We start from the raw sequence: 20,670 nt of genomic DNA, 5'->3' as shown, positions 1-20,670 counted from the left end.
CGAAATCATTATTGGATACTCATCCTATTCTGAATGCAATCTGATTGTTTTGTATTTATCAGGCGTCAAACGTATATCTCGATCATGCACTTCTAAAGGACGAACTTTATCCACCAAAAGCCAATTTCAACCTCAGACTTCAATGCATGATCACCGCTACGTGGTCATCCATATATGCATTGATGTCACCAAGGAAACAAGCGGCCAAAATGCTCACTGCTCCAAATGCTGTGCTAGCATAGTAGACGTAAACATAGCTTTCAGCATATGCGTCTTGCCCTGCAACCACCACCATTTGATAAGCGGTTTCATTCCCTGCAATTCCTGGAATTGTTTTGAGCAATGGGAGAAGAGACGAAGCTGTGAAGTGAATAGCTTCTCCTATAAGTGTTTTGTTTGTAATGTTGAGTTGTCGAGCCATAACACCTCCAATATGCAAAGTGGCAGCAGGAACAAACTTGCTTACGAAGACGTTGTAGTAGATGCAGTAACCTATGCTACCACCAATGACTCGGATCGAGAGGGTGAGGGCAGAAACGGTTGCGATCAAGTCATCGGGACATATTATTGTCGTTATTATCGAAGCTGGCACGACAATACCTCCAATTCCTAATCCAGCGATTATGAGGAGAGCCCATAGCGTTGACAGGTTGTGTCTGTTGGCGCATGCAAGTGCACCACATCCTAAATTATATGCATTAGCGAGATGAAAATGGAAATTTCCTCTTATTTACCCCAGTTTCGAGAATTACATACCAGCTGTCATGAACACCGAGCTCACAATCATCAGTTCCTTATTTCTTCCTTTCAGCACGCTAAGCAACCACAACACAATACAAGCTCCTGCTAAAATTGAGAAGCCAACGGGTATCCCTCTAACTCCTACACCGATAGGATCATGTCCATATACATTGAAAGCCTGAGTAGGCCAAAACATGATGATACTAAACTAGCTTTTGTCAGTATCTTCCGCCAAAAGGCGTTTCGGAGGAAAATAAAAGCTCATACGTACAAAATTAGCACCAGATATAAATGTTATGACAAGTGTCAAAGCCAGAATTCTAGGCGCTTGTTTTAAACGAGATGGAAACATAGGATACTTCGTCCCATATATTTCCCAACAACAGAAAATAATCAGTAATGCGGCCCCTAGGATTAAAGGTACTAGAACATGTGCTGAACTCCAGTCGTATTGGTAGCCACCCCATTGCATGCCAGCCATGAATAGAATCATTCCTGCTACACTCAAGAAACCCCCCACGAAATCAATCTGTTGTATGATTTCCCGATTGGATAGACCTATCGAGTTGACTCGAGGAGGGGGGAAATAAAAAACGAGAGTTAGGGCGAAGCCGATGAACGCCCATACTCCGCATAGCAATCCACACCAACGCCATCCGCCATGTGAAGCTATAAGCTGGGCCCACATTACAGATGGACAGAATGGAAGAATGGTGAAAACGAGAATGGCCACATATTTTCCACGCTTTGAGGTGGGCGCCAATTCGGCGGTAGCTGCTAAAGCAGTGAGTCTAACTATTGTAAGTTTATGCTTTCTAAACGCCCTTTGATTATTAGGAGTAGATTTTTTTTTAGAAAACTTACTCATTAATGCCAGCTCCAATACCCGCAATTGCCATCCCCCCTATTCATGGTGTTAGCTTGAGTGTAACACCGTGTCTTCAAGCTATTTTAGGACTTACCAATGAATATATTCATAGTGTGAGCGGTGGAACAAACAATCATACCGACGACGATAAAAAGAGCACCCAAAAGTGCGACATAGCGACGACCGAGGATATCAGAGAGACTTCCAACAAATGGACACACTCCCGCTAAAGCAAGCAGGTTTGCAAGGACAAGCCATATCCACCTATATATTGTTAAACTTCCTGTAAACAGATACTACGTAGACTTGGATCTAGATATCAAAAGTACTCACCGGTCAACACCCCCGATATCAGAATAAATGTAGGGTGGAATGGCTCCTAGGCGCATAATTTCAGCTCTCACATATATTTTGAACAACACCCGCAGACCTTACCGAAGATATACACAGGAATCTGTGATCCGGTCCACAAAAATGCCATTGCGACTAGACTCATAAAGCGTCGCATAGACATCTACGCCCTGTCAGTCAATTGATATAAATTCTCTCGGAAACAAAGCATACTTCGGGCTCGTGATCATGATCTTCATCGTCGCCATATGTTCGGAGTCCGTTTTTCTCATAGTAGTTGATATGGCCAGGTACTTTGTCATGTGTCGTAATGTGCTCGACTTTCTCGGCCTCCGTGGCGTCGAAACTATCAGATGGAGGTGTAATGGATGATTTGCTCATGGTGATCAATCCAGCGTATTATCAATTGTTTCTACGTGAGTGTTGATTGCTCAAGAAGACAAGACATGGGAATTGAAAATCTTCGTTGAAGAAATAAGAGAGCGGGGTATGGGTAGATGGATGAGTGAATGGATGTAAGATTTTGAATGGCTAATTTGCTAATAGGATGAGATGAGATAGCTAAGTCCATATATACCTATCAATACAAATGTGTAACCTCGGGTTTCTTCGCGCCAGCACAGCGCACGGAAATTACCCATTTGCAAAGGCGAGATATTGATATCCTTGGCTGCATATAAAGTCTGGGGTAAGAATAATAAGGTTGATTCATAGGTTAATCTGGATTGAACTATCTTGAATCGGGGGTTTAAACCGTTCAATTGGGCTCATGCATTGTCTGGTGAATTGAATGGGCTTGCTATGAGGAGAGGGGCTGATGAGGGGGAATATTCTGAAGCCGCGGTATTATATTGTGGCAACACAATGATAAGCAAGGGATATGTTGTACCACAAGTACAAATATAATGGGAAGAAAATGAGCCTCAGATGTTTTGGCACGTTATAATGGAGAAATACCATACATGCATCCTGGAGAACGAGACATATTTAGATCGAAGCTGAAGAAAAGAAAAGCTAAAATCAATAGTGCTTCAAGTTTTTGACGTTTGGTATCTCAGCTGGTACTTTCACGTAGTACAAGACTAAATTTACCCCGCATATCAACTATCAGCTAGTTTGGAAAAGCCGGAGATATCTCCAAAAAGGGATTTCGCTAAGGATGCGGGAGTAGAAACAGCATGCGTAGAGAAAACCCTCGGCCGAGTGAAGGCTGGAATCACCTGGTCTATATAGACTAAGTCTAGAAAAGACATCTAGACTTGAATCGCCATTCTCCGATTCTGTTAGATGAATGGTTAGCATATATTCATAGAAATTTAAGGGAACCAGTTCCAACTTATAGAGAGAAGTAGTGAGGTTACAAAACCTATTGCCGCTGCGATGTATACTAGGATTTATCTAACAAGTGTTAGGAAATCATGGTATTAGATGAAAGAAGAAGTAGCAAGATGATTCACTCACACTTTTCGCAATGAAGAAATTATAACCTCCAAACAGGCTCCTTGTGCTTCTGGCTGTAGCGTCTTAAAGAAAGTGCCACTGGCCCCTGAGATTGCTAGTTGTATCTCTTTGACTGGTGTGGTGGGTAGAACATTTTCGAGTCCATGGAGGGAAGAGCTCACAAAAATAGCTCCGGCTATAGACAATGATATGGCGAAGCCGAGCAACTGAGCTTCAGCTATTGTGAGTTGATTTTGCTTGCATAGAATTGAAAACTATTGAATGTTTACTTACTGAATACAATAAAGATGACCGCATGAACAACTTGGCTCAGCTCCAATACTGACTGGATGACCGAGTAGGACGTTTGCAGCCAACTACCAAAACCCCAACCAAAAAGTACCTCGAAGCCATAAATATTCACATCTCCTATGCTGTGACTGCCATGAGCCACATAGATGGGTGATTTGATCTGGGTGAGAGACGTGGCTGGACTTAAGCTTACACACAAGGGCACCGCCGACAAGAGTCACAGCGCTTTCACGGATATACCATGGTTTATAATGTCCGGTCTTAGATAAACGGCTCCGGTGGCCATAATCGCAGTGTAGCGGTAACTACGAAGGGGAGTATAGTACATTGACAGTAATGGCCCACTGCTGCAGGTGGCCATGAGAATGAAACATCAGAAGGGTTCTTTAGTTAAGAGAAAACGAATAGGAAATATTCGAGTTGTCAAAGATGCCGCCAATCACAAGATTGGTGTAGACTACCTAACGCCAAGTAGCAGAGGAGCTTGCAAACACACCGCCTATAACAGGACCAATGTTTGTTCCTAAGTTGAAATTGTAGTTAACCCAGGGTCTTGATTGATAGTACGAGCTCCATTGCATTCAGTGATTGTCTTGGAGAAGAGCATTACCTATACCATAAGGAAAGCTGTTACGACACTGTCAGCCTGGATAGCTCATAAAAAATGGTGGTAAATTACACTAGTACCATATACATAGGGTGCTGTTTCTTTATTATGTTCATCGAGTACAGAGTAATGACTACTTATTCATACCATTGCCGCGAGCTCCAGCGAGTACTCGTCCCACAATCATTGCGGGCAAATTTGGAGCACCCTCAAATAGAGCCGAATCATCCCTAAATAGGACAACGGGGAATATATAAAACCATTTGATGTTCAAAATCCCGTACAATTGCCAAGTGGTGGAAGGAAATGCGACACAGAGTCCTATTATGAAACTGCCATCAATTGTAGTGGATATTTGCACGAGAACCTTCGTAATACATTTCCAGAGTGTGGTTGAATTCAACAAGTGTGGTAGCACATCACACTCACGGAATTATGGGCGAAAGAAAAGGGGTCATTGGCTTGTGACTTCCTACTGTTATATTTCGTAGTCCAGGGATGTTCAACGAGGCAAAATTGAATATATGAGACGATGTACATGTGGCCTGATTTTCCAAGGACCTGTTGTCATGATCAGTACCGACAGTTTGGTTTACTGGGGTGGGACACATGTCCTTAATTACAGGGTTTCGCATCAGCAAGAATGCATCGAAAGTCTACACTGTATTGCGCAAGAATATTGAGTAAATACTTGGGGTGGAGATTTCGGAAGGAGACTGTCGGTTCCTTCCCGCAGCTGATGCTACGATGACATGCAGCATTGTTTTCATGGAAGTGTCCAGAGGAAACAGACCGGGTAGCCTTCCTTTGCAACATATCACCCCTGGAACTATGAATTTTATTTCCAAATGCTTTGCCGCACACGTAGCAGGGTAGTAAGTAAGATCCCAAATGTTTGTGCATACCAACCTACAGCTATGCCTCATGACAAATTCTGCCGGGCTCTACGCAGTATAGAGGTTCTCCATCGTAGTTCTTCTCCAAATCTCTTCTTTTATCTGAGATTTTGGCCTCCAAAAAAATGTCGTCGCCATTGACTATTGTTGGCACTATTGTTCTTGCAACCTTTACATCCTACTATATTCTTGTCACATGGACCAGGAGCAGACGAGCTGCAGAAGCCATTCGAGTCCATGGCTGTAGATCTATCCCCAAGGTACAAAGTTGGGACCCGATCTTAGGTCTCGATACATTTATCCAGATCCAAAAGGCAGACGCAGCAGGACGTCGTTCAGAAGCGTACGGAGCACTTCATCGAAAGTATGGGCAGACATTCTTGGTGAATTCATTGGGCAAAGAGCTTCAGACGTCTCAGCCAGAGAATATTCAGGCAATTTGTACGTCGTCCTTCAACGATTGGGGCGTAGGCTTCATGAGGGGAACCATCGGCCTCCCCTTCCTCGGTCGTGGAATCTTTACAGGTATTGCTGAGCCCAAATACAAAGAAATATGATTGTTAAAGCCGCTAATTACTGTTTGATACCAGAGGACGGCGAATTCTGGAAGCATTCAAGATCACTTGTTCGGCCGACCTTCAGTAGAGCTGAGATCGCGGATTTGGATAATTTTGAAAATCACGTTGCGCGATTTTTGACACACATCCCAAAAGATGGCTCGACCTTTGACATGCTCCCTCCAGTCAAACGATTGATCAGTCATCATTATGATACTCTAGTATATATCAACGTGAAGCATAAAACTTACTGACTAGCAATTTCATAGTTCCTTGATACATTGACAGAGTTCTTGTTTGGCGACTCGACAGAATGCCTTGCGGAACAGACACCCGTCGCAACGGATGTGTTCATGAAATCATTTGACCGCTCTCTTTCGGGGCTGGCGTTACTTCTGATCTTTCGGCCTATCTGATGGCCTCTTTACTTCGATCCCTGGTGGAAAGAAGCCTATACAAATGTCCACGCGTTCGTTTACAAATGTGTATCTATAGCCTTGGAGAAACAGCGCAGTGAAGATGAACAAACGGGGCTCAAAAGATATGTTCTCCTCGAAGAGATGGCGAAGATGACTCAAGATCCATATGATCTCCGCATGCATATTATCAACGTTTTCTTCCCTGCTCGAGATACAGCTGCGATCGCTTTTGGGGATATTATATTTGAACTTGCTCGTCACCCCGCAGAACGGAAAAAGCTTAAAGCGGAGGTTGATGGTATCAGCACAAGTCAAGCATTGCCATTTGAATTCCTACGATTATTGAGGGTTACCAAGGACATAATCAACGAGTCCTTACGTTTGCATCCAGCCGCTTCAAGACTAGGCAAGATATCTTTGAAAGATACAGTGTTAACAAAAGGAGGTGGGGAAGACGGTCAGTTCCCAATCTTTGTGCCCAAGGGTACTGTGGTCAAGTTGGACCTTTACACATTGCAAAAGGATCCTACCATATGGGGAGCAGATGCAGATGTCTTTAGACCAGATCGATGGCTAGATATCAACCGGCCACTTTCGGAATCGAAATGGCAATACGAGCCATTTTTAGGAGGCATCCGAATGTGTCCTGCTCAGAACCAAGTTCTGATCCAACTGTCCTACCTTCTGGTTCGATTGGCGCAAGAAATCCAGCTCATCGAAAATAGGGATGAGGTTTTGGAATACCTTGAACGCGTTACTATGACCGTGGAGAGTAAGAACGGTGCTAAGGTTGCTGCCAAACATGTTAATTGATTCGTGAGCCATAGAAGATATTCAATACCTCAGTACGAGTCAATTATAAATCACCTGTAACCTTTGTTGAATCCAAAGATGTACTTCTAGCTTCAAAATTCAATCATGAAGATACTTCATAAACTAGAAGAGAAGTCTGTGATGTGAAAAGGGCCACATGATTGCCTTCTCTCTTTTTACATGTCAATCTAACAGTTAAAGTATGAAATCAGTCCAACTCCGAGGAGAGAAAAGAACAGAGAGAATATAAGGGGGAAAATAAATTACAAGTGGAAGCTGTAGAAGAGAGGATCGGTTGCACATGTCTCTCTTCCCCCGAAACACCTCTCAAGCTGAAAATGGAACATCACTACCGCAATCCTTGAAACAAATAGTGTTGAGATAATACAGATACAATCAGTGAAGCTCCGATCTGGTTGATATGATAAATCATCCCCAGGGCGCACGTAGAGTTCAAGCACGTTCTTCATCATGCAATTTTGCTTTCGTCAACCTAGCGAAAAGTATCCGAGTATTCAATGGTACTATTCATTATACCTAGTATAAATTATAAAATCCATCTGATTCAGGCATTAGAACTTTTAATTACAGCCTTCTACGCAACTTCTCTTTATCTATCTTTTAGAATTCTGGGGGCTTACATCTAGAGATGATGTACTAGCCTTTCCGTGAGAGGCCATCCGAAATGCCACCAAAAATGCGAATTATATCAGAGCATAGACGCTATGGTTGAGCTCCCCCAAATGATACATACACGTCGGCGAGGTCCAGAATTAAACTGTCATCAGACTCACTAAGTGATATTTTGTAACCTTCGATTACAGCCCGGAATACCAGGGCCTGCTTAGTACCCTTCAAAGCCAAAAAAGCTATAGAAGTTATGGGTACGTTCAAATTCTTCTCAAAGAAACCCATAACCGCAAAACGACTTCATCTCCTAATCACGCTAAACTTGCAAAGCAGATGGGGCGTAGGATGGCCTTAGCGATGCAAAGCTTTTTACTCGTTTGATTCGATCCCGACTGTTATTACCAAAGAAAGCAGTGAAACTCCCTACAAACAGAACGAAAATTCGGTGAAGCCCCATCCACGTGCTTATTTTACTAGAACAACAAATTCCCTGAAAAGTGGTAAGAGATGAGGAACAAATGAGAGAAATAGGTTCCCCATTACATTTTGCTGGAAGTAAATGCGAGGTTTTCCGTCGAGATTATGACGTACGGAGGCGCCAATGAATGGATGAATTGAAAACAAGACTAAATTGCAGTGTCTATCTATTGCTACTAAGATCTAATTTTTTATCTTTAGGAACATACAAGGGACTCGTAAATGGTGGAAAACAAAACCTGTGATCTATTTTGTGATCATATCATCTCTCGATGGGCCTGAAATTCTTATATTAGTGATCCGATATGATTAAAAAATAACTGGATAAAACACTCACCAACTCCAATGAACTTGATTGGAACGCCAACTTCTTTCTCAATGAATTCGCAGTATTTGCGACACGCGGATGGAAGATCATAGTAGCTACGGCAACCAGTGGTTGGTTGATTCCAACCTGGTAATGTGACATACTGTGGTTCAAGTGTCTCCAGCCTTTCAAGATCAGCAGGGAATGAGTCTAATGTTTCGCCAGTTGCGGGATCACGATAAGCGACGGCAACCTTGATTTCTTTGAAGGAATCAAGAATGTCGAGCTTTGTGAGGTTGATGGCGGTGTAACTGTTGATAGCCGTCGAGTATTTGACAACCACTAGATCCAACCAACCACATCTTCGTCGACGACCGGTCGTCACACCGAATTCTCTGCCAACTTCTTGCAATGTTGTACCAACTTCTCCTAGATCTTCTGTTGGGAATGGGCCACCTCCCACACGTGTAGTATAGGCTTTGACCACTCCGTAGATGTTCTTGACCTTTCTTGGGTTCAAACCGCTGAGACCGGTGAAAATACCACCGAGGCCTGTGTTTGAGCTCGTCACGAATGGATATGTACCGGCATCAATGTCCAACATAATAGCATTTGCGCCCTCGATTAGCATAGGTGCGTCGGATTTCTGCGCGTCGACGAGTAGGGGGAGTTGGTCAACAACCATATCTGCTAATTCAGCCCTGTAGGTCTGAGAAGATGTTAAAAAAGAAGCCATTTAATCAGGATCATCAAGTTTACCTTGAATCTAGCAAGCTCCTCCTCGACATCATACTGCAACAAGTCCCCAAATCTCTTCTTGGCGCCAGCTGCCATGCTTCGGACCTTCTCCTCGAAATAACTCTCCCGGAAGATATCGGCAACTCTGACACCGCTTCTCGCCATTTTTGTTGAATAACAAGGACCGATACCTTTTAATTTGTTAAAAATGAGTGTTTTCTATATAAGACGAAGTGTATATTACCTTTGCCGGTAGTACCAATTTTACCACCTCCAAGTTCGGCCTCTTCGAGTCCATCTAATTTCTGATGGAGATCAAGAACGACACTGTAGCTTACTGTCAGAAACGTTCAGTTGTACCGAAGATTGCAAAACCTACTGGCATCGGTCACTGATCAATAATCTCTCTCTGGGAGGCTTTTTGCCTGCTGGAACTGGAATCTTGCCATCGATAGCGGCAAGTTCTTTAAGGAGGCCAGGAATGTGGACTACGCATCCACTTCCTACCAAATTCTGGCAGTCGGGGTTGAGGAGACCACTAGGTAAAATGTGGAAGTCGCTGTTCGATATTTTATTAGCCGAGTGTCCGAAGATGTTTTTGAACTCTGACAGTCGCTTCTCACGAATACTCACTATGTCACTCCATTGGCCACAATTGTATGTCTATGATTGTAAGTTAGATGATACCCCAGTTTCTTTCATCGCATCAATTTACCCTGCGTTGTTTCCGCCCTATATTTTATCCGATGTTAGACACATATTGCTTGCGAGAAACTTATGAGGTAGATTTACCTGTGCACGACAGCACAATCTCAACTCCTCACTGCAGAGGACATCGACAAGTTTCCCCTAATCCACCCTCAGTTAAATTTCCAAACACGAATTCCTCCCAACCCAGTGTGCCATACCTTTCCTTCATCGCCCTACCCTCGCACGTCAGTATTCGATCTCCGCGGATCTTCGCAGAAGGCACGTACCCATTGAGCACCAAGAACAACTGTTGCCATCTTGAAAATCGTTGAATCTGTTTATTTTGATAGTCTGATGATAGAATTCGTTACAATCGCGTCCAAGTCGAAATGCCGGATCAATTGATGAGAGCAACAAGTAAATATTCGTTTTCTAGAAATGGAATTGTATGCCTATGATCTGTTAGAAACCTTTCCCGCACTCTGTGTGTTAAGTGATGTGGAGACGGAACGCACCTTAAGGGAACAGGAATTAATTGATGTGGGATGGTGGGGGTTTTATATCACTATTGTAGCACTAAATTGGCGGGGCATTTTTTTTTTCAGCATGAGCGGGTGACGTTGACTCATTGTGAAATCACGTGAAATGAAGCCATCCATCCTTCACCCGTCGCTCATTCGCATACATTGCCATACTCCCCGTTCATTATCGATTAGATTAAGTAACAAGACATCTCAAGCATGTGCTTCGTTGGCCCATTGCAGTTGTCTACTTGATATCCATATTTCGTTTGCACAGTATCGTGCATTCATCGTGTAAAAGTAATCACACAGGCCAATGAAGAGGGGCGCCTTGCATGGGACTATTTAGGTTTAACTTTCTTGCAAATGGGAGATTGCAACAGGCTGGTTTCGAAGATCCCCAGAAAATCCTTTTGTTTGTTGGGAATACATCGTAATATCACACCGAAGTGGATTGTTCATATTACTTGTTGCTTTTCAAACAGCTTGTGATCTCTCCAACACTCATACGTTCATAAGTTATCCAGATCATACACACTTTCATCATGTCTCATTCTCACGAAGGAGGTCCAACCCACTCTCACGATCACCCAGCTGGTGACCATGGACATACTCATGAGATTCTCGATGGGCCTGGTAGTTACATGGGCAGGGAAATGCCAATCATAGAGGGCAGAAATTGGTCTGAGAGAGCCTTTACCGTTGGTATTGGAGGGTACGTGTTCCTGAGTCCCATTCGTGAAACTGTTTTGTCCAAACACCCCTCCATGACATGAGGAGTATACCAGTCACGTGCCATTACTCCGAGTTCTGTTGTCAAATGTTTCATTTTATGGATGTCCCCTTGTCCTCATTTTTGCAGTCATCACTCGAAGAGTCACTGTGAGTGATTTATTTGCTAACAATGGTTCAGACCTGTAGGTTCCGGCAAAACGGCATTGATGCTGGCACTCTGCAATGCCCTGAGAGAGAAATACTCAATCGCAGCCGTTACCAATGATATCTTTACCCGAGAAGACGCTGAGTTCCTCACTAAACACAAAGCTCTGCCTGCATCTCGTATCCGTGCCATCGAAACCGGTGGATGCCCTCATGCAGCTGTGCGTGAAGATATCTCGGCCAACCTTGCTGCTCTTGAAGATTTGCACCGCGAATTCACTTCCGACATATTACTTATCGAATCGGGAGGTGATAACTTGGCCGCTAACTACTCCAGAGAGTTGGCGGATTACATCATCTACGTCATTGATGTTAGTGGAGGTGACAAGATTCCCAGGAAAGGAGGCCCGGGAATCACTCAGAGCGATCTTTTAGTGGTGAACAAGACAGACTTGGCCGAAGCCGTGGGTGCAGATTTGGATGTTATGGATAGGGATGCGAGAAAGATGAGAGAAGGAGGCCCAACTGTCTTTGCCCAGGTCAAGGGAGGAGTCGGAATGGAACACATCATTGGTTTAATTGAGAGCGCATGGAAGGGCAGCGGAGCGGAGAGGGTCAGCAAAGAACGAGGTGGCCCAAAAGCGACAGAGGGTTTGGAGCAACTAAAGTAATCAGGGCTGCATGTACTCTAAAGGAAGATAATGCATCTCATCATACTGAATATAAACTTGGACATTCACTTGGAATGGGAGAGAATCCCTTGTAGTGGTAGCATATATTCTCATTATTTAACAGCTCAACCACTCCACGCTCTACTACAAGTAGAGCGCGACGCCTCGATAATAACTTCAAACGCCAGGCGCCACAGAGTTCTTTTCCCAATCCCTACACTATGCCTTAAAGCGCCTTGCATAGTGTGTGATATCAACAATAATGCACCAAATTATCTAAGCACTTTTCTTCGCGAAGCGACCGAGTGCTGGCCCAAGTTCCTCCTCGGTAGATTTTAGCCTGTTCTTCTCCCTTTGCATCTGACTCTTTCTCAATTCTTCGATTCTGTCCCTCTGATCATCTATAATACCTCTAGAACTCTTCTTTCTTAGGTACTTTCTCAAACTACTGTTCTTACCTCTACCCCTGTTCTTAATCTTAGCCATTGGATCTTCTGGCTTTTTGTCTAAATCTTTCTCGGCCTTCCTCTGCTCATCAGATCTCAGGTCAAGATTACCAATGTAATTGGGGTCCAATGAGATCATTTCTGGTTGGAGCTTATTGAGCAACGATTTCACTTCAGCCTCTTGTCGTTGCTTAGTGGTCTCGAATGGATTAACCTCCAGAGCATCGAAGTTGGCTTCTCCAGCACCTGGAACCAATATCGACGAGAACCCGGAATCGTGCGAAGTTCCCAACACATCCTCAAATGGACACCAACGTACACGCTCAATTCGATTGCCCTCGCCACCCCATGCCATGTACGGACTTTGTATTTTCTCCTGTTCTAGAGAGCTTTTGGAGAAAAGACCCCGCCAGATAGAAACTTGAGTGCCCCATCCGACAGCTGTTAATCCTCGGTCAGAAATAGCAACTGACGAAGCTGGCTGTCGTGTAAAATAACTATTGACTTCTTTGAACATTCGAACATCCCAGACAGACATCTTCATGTCTTGTCCAGTAGAAACCATGTATCTACCCTCTCTATCTACAGCTAATGATCGTACTGGACCACGATGTGCCAATAATTTGACTAGCGGCGTAGTAGAATTAGGCGACCATAAGGTGACTGTTCCGTTTTGATGACCCATATGAAGGATTGCATTTCGAGGGTTCTGAGTAAGAGAGGTAGGCGATCCCAATTTCGTGGGCATTTCCATAACCATTTGACCGGTTGAGATGTCTTGATATTTTAAGTGTCCAGCATTTCCCTAGAAAAGTCAGATATGAAAAGTTGAAATGGCTGTTTTTACATACCACAGTAGCCAAAAGGTAGTGGTAAGGAAGGAATTCCATATTCGTAACCTCGATATGTTTCTTCAAACAGTGCAGCTCAACACCTGCTCCATCATATATGTAAACATATTTCTTTTGCGCAACTGCAAACAGCTGGTTGTTGTGTAACCATTTTGCATCTCTGACAGTTTCTCCAAGTTGTAATTCACATCCCAATTTTCCTTCCCTCCAGTCCATTGTCGCGACATGACCTTTCCTACCAGCCAATAAGAGGTCCTTTCCGTTTCTTGTATAGTCGCACACATATGGTCCTAATTGATCCAACTTAAGCTCGAATCCTTTCTTTGCAGTCTCGAGAGGTACACTCTGTTTAATCTCATCCTGTCGGACCTTGTATGTTCGTTCCAATTCATTTTCCGGTTCTAAGAAACCGTCTTCGTTCTCAAGTAAAATCTCGGCATCTTTTGCTCTAAGTATCGCCGTTTTGTTTCGTGCCTCGAGCTTCTTAAGATTCCCTCTAAGCTTTTTATCCTTGATTGAATGTATGGGGATCTTTCCTCCTCTGCCATATGCTTTATTTGCTTCCTTGCGACGGCGTAATTGCGACTGCGACTCTGATTCTGTGGTGGCCAGCTCTGTTCTAGCTCGTTTGATAGGTACCGCTCCATTCGAAGGGGAATTATCTGTCAACTCCATTATATCTGCCATGTTGATATGACTAGCGATTCTCGGTCGAAGTAGAATTGACAGTGTTTCGACTACCTATTCCAGGAGAGCGCAAATATTTGTAAACTATTGAGTTCCGTAGAAAATATTCTGAAGGCGGAACAAGCGGCCGCTGGCAAAAAAAGTCTCAACGATAAGCGATAAAAGAGATAAGAACTTTAACTTATCGCACAAAAAAATCTCAAGCCCCACGTTGTGATCTAAATTCAAATAAATTCCATCTGTTGAGTCAAAATTTGAAAAATTGGATATTTGAAAATTCCAATCTGGCTTCTATTCCTTTCAGATTTAAAGCCGGAGGCAACGGCAATATGGCTCCAGCACCTACTGGACAGCACTCCCATAGGAGTACAACAAAAACAACCCACAAAGCTTTCAAGTCACGAAAGGCTTCTAAAGGCGCATTGAAAGAATTGTCAAAAGGTCAGCTTTGATCCGTACATGAAACGAGTAAATGCTAATCTTCGTAGGCAAGGTGCAAGATTTGAGCCACCGAAAATCTCCTCATCAACAACTTATGTCGAAATTTGATCGTCGTAATCAAGCCCGCCAAAAGCAGAACACAAAACACAAGGAACATCAGAGGGACTTGAATGTTTTCCAAGGACGTGATGGCGCACCAAGAATTGTAGCTCTCGTACCGCTATGCGATGATGCAAATGCTGCAGCTGCAGTCCGAAGTTTGACTGGAAGTCTGGACGTTGATATTGATGTTCCCGAAGAAGGAATTGTTCGTGCCGACATCGACAGATTCAAGCAGAAGGTTCAATATATTATCACCAAGAAGGAGTTGTTCAGCTGCATGAATGCTAGTAGAGTGGCGGACTTTGTAGTCTTTATCTTGTCGCCGGAACAAGAAGTTGATGAGTTAGGTGAACTTATTATCCGCAGTGTGGAAAGCCAGGGATTGTCGACTACCTTGACTGTTGTGCAAGGACTTGACAAGATTGAGCCACCCAAACGAAGACCTGGAATTCTTTCATCGCTCAAATCATACGTTCAGCACTTCCACCCGGACCAAGAAAAAGTACACAACCTAGACTCAAGACAAGAATGCGCCAATTTGATGAGGTCATTATGTACTTTAGCCCCGAAAGGAATTCGATGGAGGGAAGAAAGAAGTTGGATGTTGGTTGATGAAGTTCAATGGCCAACAAACGAGCAGCAAAATGTTGTACTGACTGGTTTTGTCAGAGGCAAGGGATTGAAAGCGGATAGATTGATCTCAGTTGGAGACTGGGGCGATTTCCAGATTGAGAAGATAACAGCTGCGCCATTGGCCTCTAAAAAGAGGCGAACGGACGAAATGGCTACGGATGATTCTAACGATGAGACTGTCCTTGAAACGCCCGGTGAAGATCAGGATGATCTTGCGGAACTTGCACCTGAAGGGATTATGATGGAGGACGATGATGATGCCGCTATGTCCGTTGCCCCAACAGAGAAGCGCGGTGTACTACTTGATGATCACCACTACTTCTCTGACGATGAGACGCATTTGCCTGCTGCACCAAAACGACTTCCTAAAGGTACATCCAACTATCAATCAGCATGGTTTCTCGGGGACCATTTCTCCGATTCAGGCTCCGACATGGAAGATTTTGATGACGAAGAAATGACAATGGACACACCTGCTCTTCCTCAAGATGGGGCTGAAGGTCTTGCACCAAGAGAACCTACAGAAGCTGCGCCATCAGAATATCCACAATCAGAGATGTTTTTGGATCCCAATCCAGATGATGAGGCAGAGGCAGAGCAACTAGCTGCTTTCAGAAGACGTAAAACCGATGAGGCAGCAGAAGACCGGGAATTTCCGGACGAGATTGAACTTCACCCAAATGTTTTAGCACGTGAGCGTCTTGCAAAATTTCGTGGTCTAAAAAGCCTGCGCACCAGTCCTTGGGAAGAAGCTGAAGACAGGGCATACGAACCTGAAGATTGGAGGCGCCTACTCCAAGTACCTGACTACAAATCATCTCGTAGTCAAGTCACTCGTGAGGCATTGGTCGGTGGAGTGGCTGCAGGAACTAGAGTTCATGTCCACCTTCGCAATGTACCCAGTTCGTTGCAATCAACATATAATGCTTCTCAACCTCTGAGTGCATTTTCTCTTCTCCGTCACGAACACAAGAAGGCTGTCTTAAACATCAATTTCACCCTCAGCTCTGACTATCCTTCTCCTATCAAATCCAAGAGCGAGATGATTGTGCAATGCGGACCTCGCCGCTTCGTTGTCAACCCACTTTTCTCTCAAGGTGGCAACACGCCCAATGACGTTCACAAATTCGATCGTTTCCTCCACCCAGGCCAATCAACCGTCGCCTCTTTCATTGGGCCTCTCTCGTGGGGTTCTATTCCAACCCTGTTCTTCCAACGACCTTCCGAGTCCGCGCCATCTTCCGCGCCTCTCCTTTTGATCGGTACTGGTACATCGCTACCACCATCTACTTCTCGAATTATTGCTAAGCGTATCATTTTGACTGGTCACCCTTACAAGATTCACAAGAGACTCGTTACTGTCCGTTACATGTTCTTCAATCGTGAAGATGTGGAATGGTTCAAGGCACTCCAATTATGGACCAAGAGAGGAAGAAGTGGTTTCATCAAGGAGAGCTTGGGTACCCATGGATACTTCAAGGCGACATTTGATGGTAAGATTAATCCTCAAGATGCCGTGGGAGTTAGTCTGTACAAGAGAATGTGGCCAAGAAACGCGAGGTCTTGGGATCCAGTTTCTGATGGACTTTCGGAAGATATGGCAGGAGACAGAGACGTCGCCATGGAATAGATTTTTTTCTTTGCTATGGGAAAATAGGCGGAGTTAAGAGTATAGGTTAAATGGGTATTTGGACAAATGAAATTATGAATCTCGGACGGGAAGACGAGCGGATTGAAATATCCTTGTGTATAGTGACGTCTTTACGATTTTCGCTATACGTATTTTATGAAGATACAATAACAAATGAATCAAAATTTAGCACTACTTGCAAGACCCCAGTGACTATGGCGCATGAATTGACTATATTTTAAGCTTACAATCATATGATCCAGTATAATACCGTCATTCGTAGCAAGCTCTAAAGAAGCTATCTGACAAGCTGCGAAACTGGCTGTCATCCCCCATCGGCTGTGATACGAACAGCCAGATGGTCATCCATTCAGTATTTATTTTGTTTCCTTGATTAGAGATCATTCAAATGGCTCGGTAAATTGGCCAGCAAACCCACCATCAGGTATGGCGCATTTCTGAACTCCTTTCGGTCAATCATGTCGAAGGGTAGACATAAGGAGAATGACTCTTAATCTCAATCCGCTCCAGCTGGTGACTGGTGAATTCTGGAAAGACCCAGCCACACTGACTTTTTTCTTCTCTTTCTGGCTGGCGTAGTGATTGTAGTCTTTGAGCTTTTCTTCAGCTTTCCACATAATTGTCGAGGCGATTGAAGAAGCGAGGGGGCGTAGAAATAAGACTAGATTGTCTGTAGGGCACGGTTCAGGTTTCTCCACAGCACGTGATCGTTATCAATCAAGCCGATAAGACGACGAACAAATTTATTTTGGCAAAATTTATAATTCAACTATCTTCTCCTCACCACAAACTTTCAACATGCCTAAAGCAAAGACTGGCAAGCGCAATGCTGCCGCTGCCGGCACCCCTTACGAAAAGGCTGCTGCATTAACCAATTCATTCAAACACAATAAAGATTATGGACAACATATTCTTAAAAATCCTGGTGTCGCAGAAGCTATCGTAAAGAAGGCGAACCTCAAACCTACAGATACAGTCCTCGAAGTCGGTCCAGGTACAGGAAATTTGACTGTAAGAATTTTGGAAAGCGCAAAGAAAGTCATAGCTGTGGAAGTCGATCCTAGAATGGCTGCAGAAGTCACAAAGAGAGTACAGGGAAAGCCAGAACAGAAAAGATTGGAAGTTCTCCTGGGTGATGTGATTAAGACTGAACTGCCACATTTTGATGTGTGCATCAGTAATACTCCTTATCAGGTATGTGTTTGTTCAGTTTGTTTTTCTGATTTCGCCTGAAGATCTAACACTCGAACAGATTTCATCACCACTTGTCTTCAAACTCCTCTCCCTGCCAAACCCACCTCGATGCAGTGTTCTCATGTTCCAGCGTGAGTTCGCTCTCCGTCTTACTGCACGCCCAGGTGATTCACTTTACTGCCGATTGTCTGTCAATGCGCAATTCTTCGCCAAAATCACACACATCATGAAGGTTGGCAAGAATAATTTCAGACCACCCCCACAAGTCGAGTCTTCTGTTGTTCGAATCGAGCCCAAAACAGGAAAGGAGCGTCCAGGAGTCAGTTGGGAAGAATGGGATGGCATGCTGAGAATATGCTTTGTTAGAAAGAACAGAACTATGAGGGCTAGCTGGCTCGGAATGAAGCAAGTACTTGCAATGTGCGAGAGAAATTATCGAGTTTATTGCTCAACGAACAATATTGCTCTTGACGAAACCCCAGTCGAAGATGAAGACGAGGACATGGAATTGGACGATGCCCCGATAGCCGAGGAGGGAGAAGAAGAATGGGGAGGAATGGATGTGGAGAAAGGCGAGGAGACTTTTGATGAAGAAATACCATCCTTCTTTCAGGAATTGAAAGGAACCAATAAACCTAAAACCAAGAGCAAAGTTCCCAAAACTCGAGTAGCAGAGCTCGTCCGAGAGAAGATACGCAAGGTTCTAGAAGATGTAACTGAATTGGCAGACACGCGTGCCGGGAAATGTGATGAGAACGACTTTCTCAGATTGCTGTTTGCATTTAATGAAGAAGGATTACATTTTTCATAATTAAAATATAGATCTTTAAGGGCGGGTAAAATGGTTTTTATAGTGTATGTAGGCATGGAGTTGGTGGGAGGTTTACATGGTTCACATATGATTCCCTACAAAGTTGGGATTACCGAATTTATGATTATCTTTATTTTTTACTTCTCCATGGTCTTCAAGAGTGTGGACTGTAGTCTGACAACCAAAATGCTTCGACCTCAGAATCCCATCAAACGGTTTTAAATTCTTGAAATCCTCCAAGCACTTTGAATGCTGCACTGTTTCAAAGCATGTTGGGTTCACATCTAAACTGTCTGTCAGGATTGTTAGACTCACTGTGCGAAGACAGCTTTCGGTGCTTAGAGAATGCTTTGCATAGGTGTGACATGTTTGCGTGAATCGTTCTTAGCCGATCTAGGACTCTGTCCATCAGACCCTCAGATGAATATCGTAGAGACATACTATGAAGTTCACAAGAAAGATTGCATAGTGGGAAAGATTGACACAGGGTATTTTTCTCATTAAGTCTTGCATTATCCTAATTTATCTTTCTCATGCAAACTGCCACGTCCGTATCCTCCGCCTATTTGTACATACAACAATCTGTTAACAGATTCCAGCAGAAACCTTAGTATTAAACCACCATTTCACAAGGATAATCTCATTTCCCGCTTAACTGATAGTACCATCACCGTTACATTGTGGGACTGGGTAAGTGTCTGCAGTGCAAAGACTGATAGTTCCAGAAACCCAGCTCAATCCTCCATAAGCCTTGCTCGTGTAGCTATCGGCTTGGTAGGTATCAGTCTCTCCGCCGACACCAATGCATCCAGTATCGACATGGCCAGATTTTCTGGTAGTGTAAGGGTTGGAAACGACGACTCCGTATTTACCAGCTGGGACGGTGTATGTGTAGGCAGCAGTGTAGGTGGAAGTCCATGTCTCTGTGTAAGTGATGCCGTAAGTTGCCTGGAGGAAATCTTCGATGAGGGTGAAAGTAGCGCTAGCAGAGACGGCGATGGCATTTGCAATTGAGTATCCTTCTGTGACGGCAACGGTGGCAGTAGTTTCTCCTGCCTTGACGACGGAGGACATTGGCACGTCCCAGTTCAAGAAGGTTTGGTCGGGGTTTTCGGTGACGACGGAGTATGACTTGCAACCACGCTTGCTGAGAGCGGATGATGCGTAGTGGCCACCAGAGGTGTGATTATGGCCTGAGGTTCCATTGTAGCCGATAAGAGGACCAGGAGCTACAGTGCTGTTGGAAGCATGGTGGTGCTTCCAGAATTCGGCCTTGTCCATGATTTCTGTGCGGCCATCTTCTCCGAAGAGGATGATCTTGGACGAATCCAAGTTGCGAGGGATTGTGGCTGCTCCCACGACAGTGGAGCTCAACAAGAGGCTGGAAAGAAGGGAGGTAATATACATTTTGAAGATTTGAAAGTATTAACTGTGGAATTGAGAAGTGTCAATGAGATAGAAAGAGAAAGACTGAGGCTGGATGGTTTTTCCAAGGCATTGACGAGAAGTTGGAGACTTCATATACTCTTTCTTCGTGGAGATGTCCCGAATCTCTTCCTCGAGACAATCTACCCATTGATAATTCAGCCCACTTGGAAAACCTTCGAGCTCTCAAGGTAGGTTGGGATGAACAGTCGAGATAGGAGAATTACCTATCCCCCGTATCTCCAATCCTCCCAAGGTCACCAATCATCGTCAACGTGCGCCACGACGGCCCAGTAAAAGTTTCCTTGGGTGCTATTAAGCTTTTCCCAAGAAGCATCCGAATAATATCCAAAATGCAAAGTTTATGTTCAGATGACCGCATGATATGGCAATTACACGGTAGCAACCGAAAATAGCGTGATCATCCCCTTCACCGTTTCATATTTTATGAATTCTCGAGAATCCTCATTTATGGGGAACAATATCGAACTTTAAAATTTCTAAGCCCCATG

General features: G+C 44.0%; 8 protein-coding genes across 8 annotated transcripts; 4 read left to right on the top strand and 4 right to left on the bottom strand.

The window, feature by feature from the left end:
- Nucleotides 1–34: 34 nt before the first annotated feature.
- BCIN_09g02230 (hypothetical protein) lies at nt 35–2,954 on the bottom strand. The gene is made up of 8 exons (XM_024694971.1): nt 2,174–2,954; nt 2,045–2,123; nt 1,943–1,988; nt 1,704–1,873; nt 1,606–1,645; nt 1,013–1,532; nt 757–949; nt 35–684 (listed from the first exon to the last, which is right to left on the bottom strand). Exons 1-8 carry the CDS (start codon nt 2,339–2,341, stop codon nt 140–142), a joined length of 1,761 nt encoding a protein of 586 aa, XP_024550764.1. The 5' UTR covers nt 2,342–2,954; the 3' UTR covers nt 35–139.
- A 2,135-nt stretch (nt 2,955–5,089) lies between these two features.
- On the top strand, nt 5,090–7,079 carry BCIN_09g02220 (hypothetical protein). The gene is made up of 4 exons (XM_024694970.1): nt 5,090–5,740; nt 5,806–5,993; nt 6,042–6,160; nt 6,287–7,079. The coding sequence occupies exons 1-4, from the start codon at nt 5,341–5,343 to the stop codon at nt 7,002–7,004; spliced, it is 1,425 nt and encodes a 474-aa protein (XP_024550763.1). The 5' UTR covers nt 5,090–5,340; the 3' UTR covers nt 7,005–7,079.
- A 438-nt stretch (nt 7,080–7,517) lies between these two features.
- Bcade12 lies at nt 7,518–10,410 on the bottom strand. Its single transcript, XM_024694969.1, has 11 exons — nt 10,362–10,410; nt 10,134–10,298; nt 10,065–10,079; nt 9,949–10,005; nt 9,872–9,888; nt 9,790–9,819; nt 9,536–9,715; nt 9,401–9,483; nt 9,178–9,347; nt 8,449–9,127; nt 7,518–8,389 (listed from the first exon to the last, which is right to left on the bottom strand). Exons 2-11 carry the CDS (start codon nt 10,161–10,163, stop codon nt 8,358–8,360), a joined length of 1,293 nt encoding a protein of 430 aa, XP_024550762.1. The 5' UTR covers nt 10,164–10,298; nt 10,362–10,410; the 3' UTR covers nt 7,518–8,357.
- A 78-nt stretch (nt 10,411–10,488) lies between these two features.
- Nucleotides 10,489–11,981, top strand: Bcpio1. The gene is made up of 2 exons (XM_001554529.2): nt 10,489–11,082; nt 11,281–11,981. The coding sequence occupies exons 1-2, from the start codon at nt 10,913–10,915 to the stop codon at nt 11,915–11,917; spliced, it is 807 nt and encodes a 268-aa protein (XP_001554579.1). The 5' UTR covers nt 10,489–10,912; the 3' UTR covers nt 11,918–11,981.
- A 26-nt stretch (nt 11,982–12,007) lies between these two features.
- On the bottom strand, nt 12,008–14,010 carry Bcutp7. Its single transcript, XM_001554530.2, has 2 exons — nt 13,215–14,010; nt 12,008–13,168 (listed from the first exon to the last, which is right to left on the bottom strand). Exons 1-2 carry the CDS (start codon nt 13,899–13,901, stop codon nt 12,194–12,196), a joined length of 1,662 nt encoding a protein of 553 aa, XP_001554580.1. The 5' UTR covers nt 13,902–14,010; the 3' UTR covers nt 12,008–12,193.
- A 62-nt stretch (nt 14,011–14,072) lies between these two features.
- On the top strand, nt 14,073–16,908 carry Bctsr1. The gene is made up of 2 exons (XM_001554531.2): nt 14,073–14,342; nt 14,390–16,908. The coding sequence occupies exons 1-2, from the start codon at nt 14,231–14,233 to the stop codon at nt 16,705–16,707; spliced, it is 2,430 nt and encodes an 809-aa protein (XP_001554581.1). The 5' UTR covers nt 14,073–14,230; the 3' UTR covers nt 16,708–16,908.
- Nucleotides 16,909–17,478: 570 nt separating this feature from the next.
- On the top strand, nt 17,479–18,941 carry Bcdim1. Its single transcript, XM_001554532.2, has 2 exons — nt 17,479–17,922; nt 17,981–18,941. Exons 1-2 carry the CDS (start codon nt 17,527–17,529, stop codon nt 18,731–18,733), a joined length of 1,149 nt encoding a protein of 382 aa, XP_001554582.2. The 5' UTR covers nt 17,479–17,526; the 3' UTR covers nt 18,734–18,941.
- Nucleotides 18,942–19,202: 261 nt separating this feature from the next.
- On the bottom strand, nt 19,203–20,615 carry BCIN_09g02160 (hypothetical protein). The gene has a single exon (XM_001554534.2). It carries the CDS (start codon nt 20,138–20,140, stop codon nt 19,385–19,387), a length of 756 nt encoding a protein of 251 aa, XP_001554584.1. The 5' UTR covers nt 20,141–20,615; the 3' UTR covers nt 19,203–19,384.
- Between the last annotated feature and the right edge of the window lie 55 nt (nt 20,616–20,670).

Source organism: Botrytis cinerea, chromosome 9 (assembly GCF_000143535.2).
Source record: "Botrytis cinerea B05.10 chromosome 9, complete sequence".
Taxonomy (NCBI): Eukaryota; Fungi; Ascomycota; class Leotiomycetes; order Helotiales; family Sclerotiniaceae; genus Botrytis; species Botrytis cinerea.
This window is presented reverse-complemented; position numbering and strand designations above follow the sequence as displayed.

What these genes read in the sequence shown, in the direction of transcription:
- BCIN_09g02230 (XM_024694971.1), bottom strand. Translation starts at nt 2,341, where the DNA reads ATGAGCAAATCATCCATTACACCTCCATCTGATAGTTTCGACGCCACG. An exon ending in GATTCCTGTGTATATCTTCG is followed by an intron (nt 1,989 to 2,044) that starts GTAAGGTCTGCG and finishes TTATGCGCCTAG; the next exon opens with GAGCCATTCCACCCTACATT. An exon ending in GATATCGGGGGTGTTGACCG is followed by an intron (nt 1,874 to 1,942) that starts GTGAGTACTTTT and finishes AACAATATATAG; the next exon opens with GTGGATATGGCTTGTCCTTG.
- BCIN_09g02220 (XM_024694970.1), top strand. Translation starts at nt 5,341, where the DNA reads ATGTCGTCGCCATTGACTATTGTTGGCACTATTGTTCTTGCAACCTTT. An exon ending in GTCATCATTATGATACTCTA is followed by an intron (nt 5,994 to 6,041) that starts GTATATATCAAC and finishes GCAATTTCATAG; the next exon opens with TTCCTTGATACATTGACAGA. An exon ending in CGCTCTCTTTCGGGGCTGGC is followed by an intron (nt 6,161 to 6,286) that starts GTTACTTCTGAT and finishes GAAACAGCGCAG; the next exon opens with TGAAGATGAACAAACGGGGC.
- Bcade12 (XM_024694969.1), bottom strand. Translation starts at nt 10,163, where the DNA reads ATGGCAACAGTTGTTCTTGGTGCTCAATGG. An exon ending in AATTGGTACTACCGGCAAAG is followed by an intron (nt 9,348 to 9,400) that starts GTAATATACACT and finishes ACAAATTAAAAG; the next exon opens with GTATCGGTCCTTGTTATTCA. An exon ending in AGGAGCTTGCTAGATTCAAG is followed by an intron (nt 9,128 to 9,177) that starts GTAAACTTGATG and finishes ACATCTTCTCAG; the next exon opens with ACCTACAGGGCTGAATTAGC.
- Bcpio1 (XM_001554529.2), top strand. Translation starts at nt 10,913, where the DNA reads ATGTCTCATTCTCACGAAGGAGGTCCAACCCACTCTCACGATCACCCA. An exon ending in TTTACCGTTGGTATTGGAGG is followed by an intron (nt 11,083 to 11,280) that starts GTACGTGTTCCT and finishes ACAATGGTTCAG; the next exon opens with ACCTGTAGGTTCCGGCAAAA.
- Bcutp7 (XM_001554530.2), bottom strand. Translation starts at nt 13,901, where the DNA reads ATGGCAGATATAATGGAGTTGACAGATAATTCCCCTTCGAATGGAGCG. An exon ending in ACTACCTTTTGGCTACTGTG is followed by an intron (nt 13,169 to 13,214) that starts GTATGTAAAAAC and finishes TGACTTTTCTAG; the next exon opens with GGAAATGCTGGACACTTAAA.
- Bctsr1 (XM_001554531.2), top strand. Translation starts at nt 14,231, where the DNA reads ATGGCTCCAGCACCTACTGGACAGCACTCCCATAGGAGTACAACAAAA. An exon ending in ATTGAAAGAATTGTCAAAAG is followed by an intron (nt 14,343 to 14,389) that starts GTCAGCTTTGAT and finishes TAATCTTCGTAG; the next exon opens with GCAAGGTGCAAGATTTGAGC.
- Bcdim1 (XM_001554532.2), top strand. Translation starts at nt 17,527, where the DNA reads ATGCCTAAAGCAAAGACTGGCAAGCGCAATGCTGCCGCTGCCGGCACC. An exon ending in TCAGTAATACTCCTTATCAG is followed by an intron (nt 17,923 to 17,980) that starts GTATGTGTTTGT and finishes ACACTCGAACAG; the next exon opens with ATTTCATCACCACTTGTCTT.
- BCIN_09g02160 (XM_001554534.2), bottom strand. Translation starts at nt 20,140, where the DNA reads ATGTATATTACCTCCCTTCTTTCCAGCCTCTTGTTGAGCTCCACTGTC.